Source organism: Biomphalaria glabrata, chromosome 11 (assembly GCF_947242115.1).
Source record: "Biomphalaria glabrata chromosome 11, xgBioGlab47.1, whole genome shotgun sequence".
Lineage (NCBI taxonomy): Eukaryota > Metazoa > Mollusca > Gastropoda > Planorbidae > Biomphalaria > Biomphalaria glabrata.
In genome coordinates, this window is record NC_074721.1 from 9,086,449 (window position 1) to 9,105,000 (window position 18,552).

The 18,552-nt window shown below is 38.0% G+C and overlaps 1 protein-coding gene across 4 annotated transcripts in view; it reads right to left on the minus strand.

Annotated features, from left to right (window-relative positions):
* LOC106053031 (homeobox protein DLX-6-like) overlaps positions 1–18,552 on the minus strand; it is an 82,095-nt gene that overhangs the window by 20,436 nt on the left and 43,107 nt on the right. For 3 of the 4 annotated variants that reach the window (XM_056004404.1, XM_056004403.1, XM_056004405.1), the window contains exons 2-3: positions 16,039–16,379; positions 5,107–5,288 (exon numbers count right to left, since the gene is read on the minus strand). In XM_056004404.1, the coding sequence (XP_055860379.1) occupies positions 5,107–5,288; positions 16,039–16,379 (523 nt within the window). The remainder of the gene's footprint in view (positions 1–5,106; positions 5,289–16,038; positions 16,380–18,552) is intronic. The other variant, XM_056004406.1, reaches the window with a different exon arrangement.

Here is an 18,552-nt window from a genome sequence, read left to right on the forward strand (position 1 = left end):
TTGTAGGCTCATTTTTGGGGGGATGGGGAGGGTAATCATTATGCAAGTCAGCCGTACTTGTGAGTTCTGGAACATAAATAGTTTTTTGAAGATCTCGACGACGGGCAAAACATAATAGATAAGATTAAATAATTTTTATTGGTCCAATCAAATGGAAATTCATTTAGACTACTATTGACCACCTCAGCGTAACTGCTGTAACAATAACAATATAGATGTGAATACGAACAACATTCACAACCAGCACTATATGAATTAGACTCTCTACGTACTTCTCGATGACGACAGATGACTTTGTAACACTCTGACCGAAAGTTGGTTGAAAGAGCTTTCAAAGATATGGTGCACGTTGTTGTGGACAGGAGACTACCACTTCGTTTATATCTGATGTAACAGTTTAATGGTTTAAAATGGGTGAAGGTAGTCACTCATAACGTAGCCAAGACTACGTTAAAAACAACAGTAAAAAACAAATTCAAAACAAATACGAACTTTGTGTACTAAGCAAATTCACATACACACTTACACACACGCGCACTTTCCATGAAATCTACGACGAAATCTTTCAATTGAATATATAATGATTTCATTGCTGACTGGTAAATAAATGTCAAAAGTAAGTAATGATCAATCCTAACATACATTTAAATGATGCCGCCAAATGTGATGATGTTTTTTTATTAAATGGCAACAACTCTATATAGCTTCTTGTTTTTTTTCCTAACATCAGATCGTTAATTTAGCATGCAGAAGAAGCTCTCAAGTCTGAACGCAAACCTCAATGTTACAAACGATAAACAGGTGACGACCAGAAGAGCGAAAAAAATAATAAATAAATAATAAAAAAAAAAACTCGCTCTTTGAAGACATCCGAGGGGATGCCACTTCAGATTTTCATTTCTGCTCTGGCCTCTTTCTAAGCGTTACAGCCGTCTAATACTTTCTTGGCTTTGTTCTGGTCGCGTTTTCTGCGGAGTGGGCGGAACATCTCCAGCATTTACCGAAAGAGTTCGTCGCACAATCAGCAGCGAACTGTGGGCTCCCGACAAGAGGCAGCCCAGCTTTGAGAGAGTTTCAATAGAGGGCGCCGTCAGATACGTGTAATATACCCTGCAGCTAGATTCTGGAGAATTGCTTCTACCCTGTTGAATTTTATTTTTTAAAGTTGATTTCATCGTTTTGAAGTAGATACAAACGAATTTGTAAATAGAAGTGAATACAAATTGAACATTAAACGCGAGGAAATAAGCTAAGAGTGTTTTCTACAAGAGAAAGGCTAGGATATACTTATAAGACGGTGTTAATAAGAGAATTGAGGTTTTAATGTGGAACACTGATCAAGCGAAGTGGTAAACTGGGTGAACAGATGAGACAAATGTCTTGGCTCTATGTCGTAAAACTTTTGATCTTTTCGTTCTGTCTACAAAATGCAAACATTTTCTCTGCACTGAAACACAAGTGATCAAAATCATTCAAGCTATTACTAGTCTAAGTACAAATAGACACGTGGAATGCTGAGATCTGGACAACTGGATTTTTGGTCTGTCGGACTCTCGTGACATTTTGTATACCTCAGAGAAAAACCAACGCTATAAATTGTGTGTATTATTAGATGATATATTTGATGCTCGAGGGCTACAATAGGTAACTAATTTTTCTGTCGTTTAAAATCGTTCTGAACTGCAACAATACTGAAGTAGAATTTCTAGATGTTACAGTACAGATCAGCTGCGCAATGGACTCTGGTTAAGTCTCCCCTATGGTTAAGTCTCCCCTAGAGTCTTTCATAAGAGGTGTTATGATGTTAATAACTGACTCAATCACGCATGTTAATAACACTTATATACAGTTTTTCATTCAGATGTAATGGGGGTCTTTATATAGACATAAAATATATATGTCGGAAGTCTAAGTTTTTCTAAGTAAATTGAAATCACCTTATGTGAAAGACGATAGACGGGAATACAATGACTAAATGAGTTATATGTATTGAACGCAATAATAGACTTGTAAATCTACTCAGTAGAAACGAACAATTATATACGCTAAAGAGCCCTACGCATCTACAGATATGTAATGACCATTGGCTAAAGTCAAAGTAAAAATAAATGTGTTTAAACATAATTATGAAGTCCTTTTTTTTTTCAATTCTGATTAGATGGATTTTTATGTTTTAATGAAAGAGACAACTTTTAAAGCTAATTTATTGTAACTGCCTCAGTGCAATGCTCACCATCCATATTTATACACAGACCAGCCAGTCGAGAAAATAGTTCACCTTTCAGATCTTGCGGTCTACAGTACAGACGATGTAAATATCATCTGTATCTGGTTAACGTGGTTGTCATGTGGCCAACACAACGACCAACCGCCTTTACTGTTCTCCTGTTATGTCAGATATCTATTAGAGCCCTAAAGATTCCGAAATTAAAAATTCCAGTCTTCATTAGGATTCGAACCAGGAAATTCCGGTTCAGAAGACAAGCGATTTAACACTCAGCCACTGCGCATCCATTGATACAATACACGTAATTTAACATTGTATTTTATGTGGCTACGCTGACCCAGCTATGACCTATTTTGTCACTATGAAACTGACCAAGCTTAAATTTTCGGGGGTCTTCTTAAGCTCTCTTTCGAAATCTGCGCTAGTCTTTGGGGTTAGATTACTTGGAATTTCAATCTTTCAGTCTTTAAAAAATGTTTTCCCGAAAGACTCTTGAAGAAAAAATAAATTCAAACAAAGAAAAGAAATATCCATCACATGATTCCCTCCCCCCCCCCCCCCCAAAAAAAAAAAGCAACTAAAAATCCTGACCCACTGCGTTCAGACTTGTAGGTAGATGCAAAGCAATTATTATCTATATTGAACATTGCATATAGAAATTAAAGCTGTCGGTTTCCCACGCTATCGATCTGAGACGGCACCGTTTCTCGCCCCCCCCCCCCCCCCCGTTGTGTAATTGTTATGCCGCAACTGGTACGTTCTTAAGGCAGTTCATCAGTCCCTCCAAATAACAATGTTTAGTTCTCTGATGGAGGACCTCGACACTCCCCAGATACAAGCCACCAAATTGCTGGCTGCACTGTTCTCACTATAGTAAGTCACAGGTTCTCAGTTCTTTGTTGGTGTTGTCTTTTTTTTTTTTAAATTGCTGTCCACAATACAACACGCCCCTTTCATTCACCCACCCCGACTCGAACAATTAATTTTGGCCTATCTCTGTGTGTATATATATAAATATATCAAGATCAGGAAGGTTCAAATCCTAGCTAACTAATAATTAGGCTAGGCTGGCTAGGACTAAATACGGTGGCACAAATATCAACCCGTGAGAACCGCTGGATCACAAGAATAGAACTTTCCAGAATCTTTTTTTTTTTTTTTCTTTCAAGTTGTAAACTATATTTTTCGAGTAGATGAAAGGGGCGGGGATGGATATGATAAAAAGAGAGGGGGGGGGGTACGGGATATAATTTTCATTTTCCTCAATGTTTTACAGTGCAGTCAGAAAGGTCTAAAATAGAAAGTTCGAGATAAAAAATTGTGTCAGTTTTATTTTTTTGTATCATTAATTGGCCTGAGTTGACTCAGTCTCCTTTCTCATCCCCCCCCCCCCACTTTTTTTTTCTTCTTCCCAACCTCAACACTCTTCAACTTTTAAGTTAGGTTTGTTGTAGACATGTTGCTATTTGTATCGAAATACAAAACTATTGAGGACAGACTTCTTAAGATTCTTCAAGGCATTTCTTCAGAGTGGAAGAGGATTACGCCCTTGCCAAAAACTCTTCAGAATGTGATGCACAAGAAGAAATGCTGTACACAGGTCTCATACGACAGTAGTCTCATAATAAAAAATTCACACCTTGAAACAAATGTCGGTAGATATGGTTGGAATCGAACTCCTAGCCGTTATATTGCTGCAACTCTAAAGCGCACTCCAGGAAACTATAAAAATTGACGGTTTAGGTTTTAAAGTCAGTTTTGTTATAGATGAATATCAGTATACTTATTTTTAAGAGAAATGTATTCCTAAGCTTAAGTATAGTATTTGTGTTGTGTGTGCCTTTTGGAATCATTAAAAGGGGTTACTGGATCCAATTTTGGGTAAAAAAATCGATTTTTCAATTTTGGTGTAATTAAATAGGTGGACATGTATTTTATAAACTGGCACCAAAAATTTTCTAAAAAATTGCATTTTTTATTGAAAAAAAGCATTTTAATGATGCGTGGTGAACACTATTTTCCATATTTTTCTTAATACAAATTCACTGTTTTTGAGTGAATGCATTTTTTGTGACCCCCCTGTAACATATTTCTAAAATCTCTAGAACTAATAGAGATAAATGTGTCAAATTTGGTACACATATTCAGAGATAAATAATACAGAGAATCAGCTAGTTTTAATGACTTTAGCTGAAGAAGTTTTTAATATATGATCTTTTGGGGAAAAAAAATGTGGATGCATTTTACAGGAAAAAAATCACCCTTTTTTAAAAAATCATAAAATGCACAATACTAAGGGAAAATGTATAAAGTCTAGCTAGCTCCTTCCAGCCACCTTTATACTTTAAGGTGTAAGTATTTTTAGCTTTGAAATTTATCTATTTTGAAAAATTTTAGAATTTTCCTATATGAACTAATTTTTGTTTATTTTCAAGATGGCTGCCGTTACCATGGCAACCCGGAAACATTAGACAACATTCAATATATATTTTTTATTATTGAGTTGTAATATGATATAATATAACAATAGTTATTAAGTTAAAGCAAAAATAAAAAAAATAAATTTCGCTATCCAGTAACCCCTATATATTGTCCATTTCCCCAGCCACTAAACGCCTACTCTCCCATGCTACTGAGTGTGTTTTGGTATCTAGTGAGGGAATCATTGTGCCGCATGTATGTGTATGTGTGTTTGAGAGAGAGAGAGAGAGAGAGAGAAAGAGAGAGAGAGAGAGAGAGAGAGGAATCACTGATGACTTCCTTCAAAACAAATGCTGTATCTGTAAAAGCTATGTTAGGAGGTAAATTCAATGTAAAAATGGAACATTTTGTTCCATTCATGGCTTGGTGTATGGATTCAATTCCTGAAAGTGACTCACCTGTGTCTGAGTAAGTCCTAAGGACGCGGCGAGCTCCGCTCTCTCCGGTAAAGCGAGGTATTGAGTTCTCTGAAACCTCCTGTTCAGCTGTTGCAACTGCAGACTGGAGTAGATCGTTCTGGGTTTGCGCATCTTTTTTCCTTTGCCGTTGATCCTGAGCTGTTCTTCCACCTGACCTTTATCTGAAAGAGATAATACCAGCAAGTAGAGTTGTGTAGTTCACATTGTTTCTTCAAAAAAAGATGGTTACGTCCTATGCGTGTCAGTCTAGCCATGTATGTTAATTAATGGCTTAAACTCTGCCAAGTCGTTGGTTTTCCTGGCTGATTCAGGCAACCCATTCCATGCTCTACTAGCACTAGGGAAGAAGGAGTATTTATATGAATTAGTCCTAAAGTGTGGAACAAGAAATGTGCCTTTTATCTTTGTGTCTTTTTGAGTATTTTATTAGGTTTTGTATTTGTACTTGAACATTATGGTTCAGTGTCTTATGTATTATTGCTACTTTATTTGTATTATTGCTACTTTATTTGTATTATTGCTACTTTATTTGTATTATTGCTACTTTACTGTTAAGTCTTCTTTCCTAAAGCATCTCTAAATTTAATGATTTTTCAAAGGGTGCTACTCTTATCAAGTTTGGATTTGTTTGATATGAATGTCACTGCTCTATTTTGTATCCAACAATTTCTCAATGTTTTCTTGAGTTGAGGGGCTCCAAACAGAGGATGCATATTCTAATATTCGCGTAACCAAGGTGAAATAAAATTTTTGCCTCTAGGAGGGTCTTACGGTTTGTAAAAATGTATTATAACGCTTAGGTATTTAGAAATTGTAGTTCATGTAACTGGTTTTCTAAATTTGTATGGCAGGTATTATATCTATTATCTATATATAATTCCCACTAAATTCCATATAAAAAGAAAAAAAATTAGTCTAATTTTAGAACACTGATTAGAGTTGGCATTTTTTTCCTCTTTGACAACGGATGTCACATGACCTCATTTTATTTTCTGATTGGCTGTCTCCTGCCTATTTAGCGATAAGCATCTCAAAACTTCTAGCCTCGTTAAAAAAAAAAGAAAAAGGGGGCTTGTGATCTCCTGCTACGGAAAGTTGCGCAGTTGTAGGAAAGTTTAAAGAAAAAAAAAATTCCTCCCCCTTTCCCCCTTTACACTCCTTCTTTCTATTAGCTGGCTCGAAGAGTCTAAAGCTAATTCAGCAGTGCCTGCGATTGTGAACATTCCACGCTAGAGAGGCAGGTCCAGCCTTCGTTTCATCTCGTTTGTGGCCGAAGACATCCGAACTAAATTGGTTTCTAGCAACAACAAAACTAGGGGGCGTGGCAGGGAACACGGGAGTTAATTAAGGTGAAAACTGGAAGTCAACCCCCCCCCCCCGCACCACCACCACCATAAAAAAAATGGGGGAAAAAGGAGAAAAAGGGAAAAGAATGTAATCGAATTGGTTCCGCCCATTTTTTTTTTTTCGCTATTTAATCCGGAGACAAGTTGCAAGTTTAGTGTGGAGTGGCACTGGCATAAGGCACATGGGGGGCGTTTGAGGGAGGGAGGGGGGGGGCGGACGACATCGTTACGGGAATACGAGACGGAACAGTTTTTTCTGTCTTGTAACTCATTGTATACGCTTTTCCGTTCTACCTATTCGTAGTGTGCGATGTCTGGGTGTTTACTTTGTTCTTGGTCACATATTAAGTCTTTCTTTTTGTTTGTAAGTCACGTTAGTACAAACCCAGTGATTACTAAGCTTATACCAACTCGCTCTGTCCGTCTGTCTATCTGGTAAAAAGTTTCAAGATATTTTTTTCTCCCATTTCCCATTCTCGGATCAAGTTGAAACTTTGCATAATTATGCATTGCACCTGACAAAATATGAATCAATAAAAAAAATAAAAAATTAGTTAATCAATTAGTAATAATTAATTTCGCTTTATATGGCAGAAAGATAAACAAAGCCATTTTAAGCTAGATGGTAGTAATTAGCGGTTCTTTCCCTTTGATATGCTTTGTTTTAAAAAATGAAATTTTTTTTCTTTTGCTTGTTTTCCTATTCTATACCACTACTAAGACAATGTTTAAAAATTATACTTTTATTATCACACACTAAAGAAAGGTAAGAGATACAAGGGCCAGCTCAGTTGGGCGCTGACTCTCGTCGTGCTGTCACGTTCTGTGCTTCCAGCAGTAATGGAGTAGTAACGTCAAGGTGATCAAAATCTAAGTTTTCATTGAGAATCGAACCAGGGACACGTCGTTTAAGAAGCCAAGCGCTTTACCAATTCAGTTTTGCTTACAAAGAATTTTTTTTTAAGTTTATTTCAAGCTCTACTTTAAGGATATAATACGGTTACACCTGTTCAATTGTACCAGCTGTTTGTAGCTACAAGCCAATGACCAGTTAATCAATTTATTGTTATTAACGTGTACAATTATTCTAACCTATGTATATGTATATAGTAAGACTAATGTATAAGCCACTTAATACCGTACTGTAAAACTTAGTTTAAACAGTTCTCATGAGCGGCTTTCTCAGATCTTGCTAATATTAACTCAAGTACCGAAAACCTGCACCTCAGAGCATCCATGCTTTCTGCTCCAATGTGTCACAGATACAAAAAAAACAAAACATGACACGATGGCACTAAAACCAAAATTGAAACTGACAAAGCTGTGAAACTCATTTGACCCTCGAGAGACCAAACAAAAAAAAAGGGGTCATGTTTTCTGTCCGTCCGTCGTTCGACAATGGAAAAGTGTTTTCTCTCACATTTGTGTGGGGAGAGAGAGAGAGAGAGAGAAGAGAGACTGTGTGTGTGTGAGTGAGTGAGTGTGTGTGTGAGTGAGTGTGTGTGTGTGTGTGTGTGTGTAGGGGTGGGATGAGACAGAAAGCGGCCACCACATCGTCTGATATCTAATTCAAGTTAAGACAGATTTAGTGCCACGTCCAATGAGTATTCACGTCGTGTTCCTGGGTGCCGAGGCGCAAGTTTAGGGTGTTGAATGTCAGAACACCACTCTCCCCCCCACACACACACACATCTTTTGTTTTTCTTCAGCTCGAAGTCTTCCATTTCTCTCGAATTCCTAAAAAAAATAAAAAAATGTCCCTCCTATTATTTCAATAGCTTATGAGATTTTAGGGATCAATTAGTGTTTTAGGTGTAAGAGGCAATACCAAACTTCTCCCTTGGGTGCGCTAAAGTCTTGACTCACTTGGTCTAGTCTACTAACACTAAAGACATAAAACAACACATGTTTAAAAAAAAATAGAACTCAGATTTACTCTCTGTAAAGATTTGTGTTGATGTGATCAGAAGTTCAACGTAATCTACGAGTTCAAGGCATTTGTTGGCGTCAAGAGAAGTCGTTGACCTGGCCTCGTGAAACCTTTGGAAGCTGTTGGGACGGCAGAAACGAGAAACATCTTACCAACCCGCTTCTCCCCCTCATCCCCAGGGAATGTTTGGTATCGGATGGAATATACTTAAACAAAGTATTATGCTCCTATATGGTTTTTTTTTTTTTTTTTTTTTTGTGTTTAGGATTCCTACACAAGTGAGGTTTACTGTTTTTTAGGGGTCTTACACAAGTGAGGTTTACTTTTTTTTTTTTTTGTACGTTTAAGGGTCCTACACAAGTGAGGTTTACTTTGTTTTATGTTTAGGGGTCTTAAAAAAGTGAGGTTTACTTTGTTTTGCGTTTAGGGGTCCTACACAAGTGAGGTTTACTTTGTTTTGTGTTTAGGGGTCCTACACAAGTGCAAGTGAGGTTTACTTTGTTTTGCGTTTAGGGGTCCTACACAAGTGAGGTTTACTTTGTTTTGCGTTTAGGGGTCCGACACAAGTGAGACACACACTTATTTTTCATCCGTTAGTGTGATAAATTACATGCAGTCTGGGTTTTCACTTCAAAAATTGTATGCGCTGAAAAACTCTATTGTACATAAAAAAAAATCAGACGGAAACTGATTGCGAGGCGAATATTTATTCTAATACAGTTTTTTTTTTAAAGTTATTTTCGTTTTTCTTTTCCATTTAATTAAAGCTATGGCAGAAAACTCCGCTTAGCGAGTTGGGTCTTTATAACGATTAGCGGGAATAGTAGTGCCGGTGTTACTAGAGAATCTTGAATAACATCATTATCACACGGGGGAGAACATGCATTACGCTGCTGGTGCCAGACACGGTCACGGATTCTCTGTCCGGGGCGGACTGACTTGTAGTCCTCGTCACAGTTAGTCAAGCGTGTGACAAACGGATGGTCATCAATTATGGATGTGTAAAGATTGTATTGTAACCGTAACACGTGACATGTAAAGAGGGGGAGGTCAGTCTTGACCAGACTCTCGTGGGGGTGAGCTCATGTGACACAGTGCTGACTGGACTTCCCATTAGCATGGAAGTAATAGAATTGAATTATTCACTCAAACACGTGGGAAAAAAGAAAATGATAATAAAGATCCTCTTCTGGTCGTGAACAGAGCCAGGCATGGAATAAAAAAAAAAAGGTTTTCCAGGAGTAAATAAAAACGGAATTATTTGTGAGATCAAGTTTTGTGTGGAATTTGAAGTGAAATTATGAATAAACTTTCCCCTCAATTAAAGTTTTATCCAATCATTTTCTCTTAACTCTTTCTCTCCTAACTGACGATACCAACGTTGATTCCACCAGAATGTGGAAAATAATTAAGGAGAGAAAGAGTTAAGGAAGTAGGAGAACGCTATGTGAACAGCACAGAAGTCTTAACTGGGTAGCTAATTGGTATGATCAAGATAAGATAAGATAAGATAAGATAATTTTATTGATTCAATCAAATGGAAATTCAGTTTGACTACAATTGACAACCTCAGCGTAACTACTTAAAAAAACAATATGGATGAAAAATTCGCACAACATTCACACACGAAACACATACACACTCATAACCAGCGCTTTATGAATTAGACTTCTATGTACTTCTCGATGACGACAGCTGATCTTGTAACACTCTGACCGAAAGTGGGATAAAGGAGTTTTAAATCTTTCTGTTTTAGTCCTAATGAAAAGGAGACAACCACTTCGTTCAGATTTAATGAAACAGTGGTTTAATGGGTGCAGGTTGTCTTTAAGAAGCTTGAGTGTTTTGGAAATGCATCTTTCTTGAAAAAGTTCTTCAAGAGATGGTAGCTGTATTCGAGTGATATACGATGCTTTTTTAATTAGTTTATTAAATCTATGTCTTTGTGCCAGTGAAGTATTACCATACCAGCAGGTGATGGCAAAGTTGATTAGACTGCTGATAGTTGCTGTGTAGAAGAGTTTGATTATTGTTTTGTCTATGTTAAATTTTCTTAGCTTTCTGAGGCTTTACTCTCGCTAACATGATAATAGATAATAAACTACGATAAAAGATAAGAGACTTTAGCGAGTTCCCATTCTATACCATAGCACCAAAACATAAGAGACCAACTGCAGTCATACGAGACTAACTAGAACACAAGAAATTAAAACAGACATAGGAGATTAATTAAAGCAGACATAACAGACTAACATTAAAACAAGAGATCAAATTTTCCGACAGTACATGAGGGGAGAGGACCAGGCTAATGTATCTCTTCGTTGCTCCCTTTATTCAAGATTTAACTGTCCAGGCCTTGAATCAAGCATAAAAATAGCAGCGACTTCAAATTTATATACAAGCTGTACGATATGGCGGTACATTGTATCTCTTTATATGATGTTTTAACTACCGACAAGAAGTGATCTGAGTGTTGAATAAGGCAACACTACGGTAGGCCCGTACTTTTATCATCGTTGAACTCTAGTCTGCCATGCCAAGTAACTAAAGTACGCAATGACTTTAAAAAAAAAAATAGGCATTGTGCTGGAAGCATCATCCTCCCTCGTAAACAAAACAGCTGATCTGTGATGCATATAGTAGTATCGAACATAAACACGTGAGCGAATTGTGTAAAAACTCAAACTCAACATGTGTGACCCGCTCCTTTCATGTATTTCTAAACGGCAATCTGATTACTACACCAAAAAAAAAAAAAAAATACAACAAAATAAAAACATTCATTTTGTTAATTGTATCCACACGTTTAGAGCGCCCCTCCATCTCGCTGATCCCAGCAGATCCCCTCTCCCCTGAAATCAACCAGATGTGTTCAATCTTTAATGAAGTCCGTTCATCCAGAGGGAGGATAGGGGTGAAGGTCATCGCCCATGCGCGTCACCACGCTCGAATGGCTTGACATAATCTCGGGTTACATTGAGTGAAAATATGTTTGTCTGGAGCGCTATCATACTGGGAGACCCTGTATGTATAGCCTCACATCTGTTTCCGCTTTTTGGCTTAATCATATAAGTTTATCGACGTTATGATTCTTATGTTACATGTTACGTTTAACATCTCGCCGTTAGGTAGTCTTTACGTTTCCTGATTGGGCTCGTTCTGGTATAGTTTAGTCCCATTAAGAATGTAGCCAGGGTAGCAAAGGTGATTAAGGCAGTCAAAGTTGTCAAGGTAGCCACGGTAGCCAATTTAGTAGGTAACAAAGATAATGGAGGTAACCAATATTGTCAAGTGAACTTAAGGTGACTAATGTGACCCAATGTCACTGTAAACAATGAAGTCAAGGTAGCCAATGTAGTAAAGGTAGCCAATGTTGTCAACGTAGATCACGCAGTCGAGATTGTTAATATAGTCAAGGTAGCCAATGTTTTCGAGGTAGACCTTGTGGCAAGGGTAGCCCCTGTGGTCAAGATAATCAATGTAGCCAATGCTGTCAATATAAGCAACGTTGTCAATGTAGGCAAATTAGTTGAGGTAGCCAGGCTGTAAGGTAGCCAAACTAGATAAAGGGTAACCAAAGATTACGTGGAATTTTTTTATTCTTTGGGCACTTGTGTGAGAATCGATGCGTGTGTGCTTAAGGCGTAAACTGACTTTTAAAATTATTCTTTCTATTGTAGATCGCTGTTTATTACTTTTTTAAAATGTACAATTGACCATGGAAAGATTTCTAAGTGAGAATATTTTCACTTTTGAAATGAAATAAGCCTCACGACTTTCTGAGTATTTGTTAAACCGCGTAACCTTAACACTGTTGTGCCTTGCATGTATGTCTTCATCTTCACTAGTCTCTTAATATCATATTGAAGGAAGATTGTTTAGGGGATAATGTTTACTCAACAATATTGCGACGTGGTAGTGAAAATAATCAAATATATAAGCAAAGACTATCCTGAATATGTTTTAGGAAACATGTATAATTATGAGATTGAGAACATTTTTTCCTGAATAAAGCGATTTAAAATCTTAAACAATCTTAACGAATAATTCACGTTTCCTAATAGGTTATAGACACAATGAATAAATGTTTACCAGAAGTTACGGGCGTCCAGATAGTTATGTAAAAACATTTCTTAATCGAATAATGATTTCATTATTATCTTTTTTTTTCAGAATTTCAAGAGGGGAGGGGGCAGTACGGGAAAGAAAAAGGGCTGGAATTTTATTATCATAAATGTGTATGTATTTTAAGAAATAACACTTAACACAAAGAAACGATTAGCTAAAGAAGATAAAAACCTCTTTTGACGTAGCCACTCCCCTCTTCCCCACCAGTGTTAAATCAATAGGACACATTATAGAGTCAGTTGTCCATTCAGGATTAACAGGATTAAGTTAATATCTTGGAAGATATTCTCATTTTAGGAGGCCACACCGTAAAGGAGAGAGTGAGGAAGCGCTATGCATGTAAAATGTAGCGAGCTGTGGAATGTGTGGCAGAGTGGCATAAAGCGATTGTCTGCCTAACAAAAAGAGATCGAGTTCGAATCTTAAAATTTTAATTTCTGATTTCACTCGAACTAGTTTTTTTTTTTCCTTTTTGTTTTTTTTTTTTTTGGTGAGCGTGAAATAGCAGCACGGAAAGATATAAAATAGAGAAAAAGAGAGAGAGAGAGAGAGAGAAGAAGAAGAAGAAAACCATGTCTCATATTCTTTTTGACTGCCCCAGATTTGCTGATCTCTATCCAGAGGCCTAGTGAGGGGGGGGGGAGGTCAAGGGGGCACGATGCCCCGGGCGCCACCCTAAAGGGGGGGGGGCGCCACACGCAGCTTATAATTCTATGTGATGTTCATGAAAAATTGGGGAGGGGGGCGCTATAAAGTACCTTGCCCCGGGCGCACGTATTGCTCACTACGCCTATGTCTCCATCTCGACAGGTCCGTCCGAGGGACCACAAACTCTCGATCGACCTGTCTAGAGACATACATGCACTCGGAAAAAAAACAGCAGGGTTTCTGTTCAGGGGCATTTGCAAGAGAGGATTAGAACCTCTCAAGCCCTCACTCAAATAGATGATGGTGATGGTCCAATCTCCAGTGGGAGAGGTGGTATCTGGAAAAAGGTTTCCATGCTGCCGTTTGGAGCTCAACAAACACAGCTCGAAATTTTGGCGTTATTTGGCGTATGAGCCTCAGGTCTCACATGCAATGACACAATAGCAAGAAGCGTAGAAGTTGGGTTTAATTTGGGTATTTCCTGATTGACGCGACAGTACATTTAAAAGTTATAGGAGAAGTAGGATCAACGGACGTACAACCAACACGAAGCAGCAGTGGCGTAGCTAAGGTGGGGAAGGAGGGGGGAATTTGAAAATACCCCCGGGCTCCCAAAATAAATGTTTTTTTTACATTAAAAATTAAATTTCACGCAAAATGCAGGGGCCCCCCAAAGAGGTCAAGCCCCCCCCCACCCGGGCCCCAAGACGATGGAAAATGCCTAGCTACGCCACTGCGAAGCAGAACGGCTTGTAGTTTGTAATATAGACACGACGTGGACTGTGCCCTTTTTCTGTAAACAAACTGTTGTTTAAGTTAATAGCTGGATTTCTTCATTATTGACTTTAGCTTTATTTGTATTCGGTTGGAGGTTAATATAAATGGAACGAGCTCGCTGATAACACATAACCATCTACACTCAAATAGATCTAACAACCCTTCAACCATCAACACACACACACATCTCTTTTGGTGAAGCTAGAACCTTCTTGACTGTTAACAAATGGCTGTTCCAACAATGCAGCCGATTTAAATATACTATTTTATTGATGTGGCAATTTCACCGCCCCCCCCCCCACTTATCTCGTATTATCGTCTGCTATCAAGGGCCGCTCCTGTATGCTAGCCCTCCATGTGGATCTATCCTAAGTTTCTATCTACTAAAAGTTTTTATTCCTCGGTACATTTGTCTTTACATCGTCTTCTCGTTAAATCAAGCGCGGGTTCAGAAAAATATTAACTCTTTGTCTCCTAACTGACGATACCAACGTTGATTCCACCAGAATGTGGTAAATATTTACGGAGCGAAAGAGTTAAAAACAAAAAAAACGCTGGTAAAATAACACAGCATGTTTATAGTTTCATAGAAGCTACTTGATCGGACAAAGATCCGTCAGAATGACATTCTACCGTACTGATAATATTGGTTATGTGCTTGCATTGTTGACTTGGTTCTATGTGTTCTAGTGTTGTTAGTTTAGGCTGACCAAGTGGATCGTTTCCTCTTGTTTTTGTACAAAAACATTTGCTGTAATGCGAGCTCTTTGAGGAAGGAGTTAGTGAAGTGCTTGAAGCATTGAATAGAAGTCTGTGGACGACCTCATGCTATTATCATATGAAATAGATCTACATTGCAATCAACAAATATATTGTTCCTATCACGTACAGTATTAGCAACAATACAGTAATCCTCCACATTGAATGATCTTATGAGATTATTATCTAATGCACAGACTTAAATGTTTGACATAAGGGAAAAAAAATGAGTCAAATAAACGACTATACTGACATGAAGGATATACTAGAGATCTCTCTCTCTATTTTTATTATAACGAAATCAATGACCTGCATTTTTGTGTTCCATATTCGATGCGACTCTACATTAATACTAAACCTGAAAACTAGGGTAAGCAAATCATTTTTTTTTTGTCTTTCAAAAATAAATTGAAAAATTGAAGATTTAAATCAGTATGAGGATCTAAACTTTGACATCCGTGTTATTAGCCCGACGCTTTATCTCTATATGTAAAATTTTAGCGTATAATAAGTGATTCAATTTTTATAAATCCTATATTTTTACAAATCTTATATTCAATGAGTCTGTCTATCTGGTAAAAAGTAAAGTACTCGTTATTTCAATATATCAACCAATTTTAAAAAATAACCAATTAGTAAATTAATTACTGGTAATTAATTATTTTGTATGATACTAACAAGGGAAATTAACCCTCCAATATTGACAGATACGGCTAAATATGTAGGGTTTCTTACCCTTAAATAATTGAACACGTTTTGTTTTCTCCCACACCCATTCTAGGATCAAGCTGAAACATTAAGCAATTATTTATTTGAACAAACAAAACATGAATCTATTTTACCAATTTGTCAATTGATTATTTGTAATTAATTATTTGTTTGATATCGAAAAAGAGAAATAACTTCTATATTAGCTGTTGTGGAGTTCTTTCCCTTAGATAATCATTTTTATGTTTTTTTTTAAATGATTTTTTTTTATTTTGCTTGTTTGCTTCCAACTTTTACACTGCAACTACCTAAGAATATGAGACAGTGTGTGCTGTTTGTAGGAGTTTATAGCAAAAATCATTTTGTTAAGTGTTAATATTGTCAATAACACTGTTTTAAGCTCTTAAGTGAAAATATAAATGTTTTCTAAATACGCAAACAGTTACAATACCAGTGAGGCCCACATTTTTTTTTATTTCATTAATTATAATATAAATGTACTGAGTTCAGATAACGTTTTAAAAAACACACACCTGGCTAGCACTAACGAAACAATGCGTCATTTATTGCTGCGCTTACTTCTAAAACACCAAACGAAACCAACGAAGAACTCACCATCTCGTGGGGGTGACGGTGTCTGGTACGGGCTGACTGAGAACGGATGTGTGGGCGGGCTATTGTACGACCCTGACATTCCGTTCATACCAAAAGGGTAGCCCAGCCCGCGGCCGTGCTGTGGGCCGGAAAAGACGGACTCATGGGCCTGTGGGTGCTGGGGGTGCCCGCCGGGGTACTGAGACCGTATCTGGTAGGCGGGATGGTGGCCCATGCCGTGTCCGATGCCCCCAGACTGCTGCTGAAGCTCCATGAAGGCGGACTGCTGTTTCATCATGTCCTGGTCCAGACTGTCCATCCCTGACGTCATGTTCAACATGGTGGCAAGTGGCGGCCTGTAACTAGACACAAATAAAAGTTGTTAATTCTTCGCAAAGGTTAAAGTTAAATTTGAATAAATTAAAACGAAAGAAGAAAATTTGCATTAAAACAAATACATAAGAAGTGTGCCGAAGTATGTGATAGGTCACTAACAGCCACAATATCAGTACCCATTACAGATTCATATACACCCAGCTCCCCCCTGACCAATCTGAAATTTAAAAACAAAAACAAGTCACAGTACCACATAAGTATAGGCATGTGAGTCATGTGTATGAGCATATGTGTAATATGTATGAACATATGTGTAATATGTATGAACATATGTATCATATGTAGGGGCATATGGGTCATATGTAGGGCCATATGTGTCATATGTAGGGACATAAAAGACGCATGGTAGATAGGGGTGCCACAGACTTTACTTCTCCAAATTATTTACGTGGTTGAGTGGTTATGCGCATGGTTTCCAAACCTGGGGTACTGGGTTCGAATCTCGGCGAACCTGGGATTTTGAATTTCGGAATTTTCGGGGCGCCGCTGAGTCCACCCAAATCTAATGGGTAGCTGACTCTAGTTGGGGAAAGTAAAGGCAGTTGGGCATGTGATGGCCACATAACAACCTGTTCGTTAAGCGTTGCCCAAAGAAACAGATGACTTTAACATCATTAGCTTTATAAATCGCAAGGTCTGAAAGGGGTATTGTCACGGCTACAAACCTTGTCTCCTCCCCCACCGTTTCTCACTTTCTCTGTTCACCTTCAATGGCAGACTGGCCCGTGATCGAAAACCTATAATCAACTAAGCCATTTGATATCAACCTTGGCATTTAGTGCTACGGTAGATGTGCCATTCAAGTGTACTTGGAGATCCCACTTGACTAGTACTGACATAGTGACAAGGATGGTAGGAAGTGTTGTCGTTCAATAAGTCATACACATACATACATGTCCTACAACTGCTACAAGGCATTGGCTTTTTATTTTTTTTACTCATTTCAAAGTTGTCCCGTTAAAAAATTCGAATCCAGATGAAGAATATGTGTTTTTTTGTGTGTTTTTTGCTTATTCTAAAATAAAAACTTTGGAGCGCTAACTGGTATATGGCGCTTTAATGGCGCCTGACATTTGATTGTGAAACTAAAGCTAACCGGTTTTTCTGCTGGCTATCTCATAAACAACTGGACATTTAGAAGATTGACTCGCAAATATGATGGGGGGGGGGGGGTTTGTCACTTTTGTAAGTTTGACCAAACTATGACGATATCACGTGACTAGTGCTGTGACGCATACATTGTACAAAATGAACATTTTGTTTAGATCATTACCTTTGTATGAACTAAATGACCATGAACATTTTGTTTAGATCGTTACCTTTGTATGAACTAAATGACCATGAACATTTTGTTTAGATCGTTACCTTTGTATGAACTAAATGACCATGAACATTTTGTTTAGATCGTTACCTTTGTATGAACTAAATGACCATGAACATTTTGTTTAGATCGTTACCTTTGTATGAACTAAATGACCATGAATGCATTGGACAAAACAGTGGCCTCTCATAGCGAGTCGCGTACGCCCAAGGTATTAACAATCGTAATCTTCTTGCTTGAGCTGATCTTTGAAAGTGTCTCATTCTCAAACAGCTCAATCTATCATCCCTTCTCCCCCCGCCCCTCGAGCCCACAGCCATCCACCCACCCTCATCAAAGCCTCCTCACATAACAGCAAAGAGAGAAAAAAAGAAGGAATCAAGATGGTGTGAATGTCGTAGATAACTTAACTCAGCGTTGAGACTGATCGAAGACATCTGTTTACCCCCCCCCCCTGGGGCCCCCTCTCACCGTATCTGCTAAGTAATGCATCACTGATGGGCAATCCGTAGATCCCCGCATCCATGCGCTCTCCCACACACGCACAGACAAGCACAAACGGGCTTACTCGCGTATTTGTATGTAAACAACTAAACATAGCATTTTTATGTTTAATTTTATGTTTTTTGTTATGTCTTGAACATGTTGGGGATATTAGAGAGATACCTCATCTACAAGCACGCACACACACACACACACACACACAATCTATTTACTCCCACGCGACAACAGATGTGATATTTGGACCACATGATGCAGAAAATGTGAATGGCCTGTTCGATTCTGTCATCGTGGATTAAACATGTAAACAGCATGGG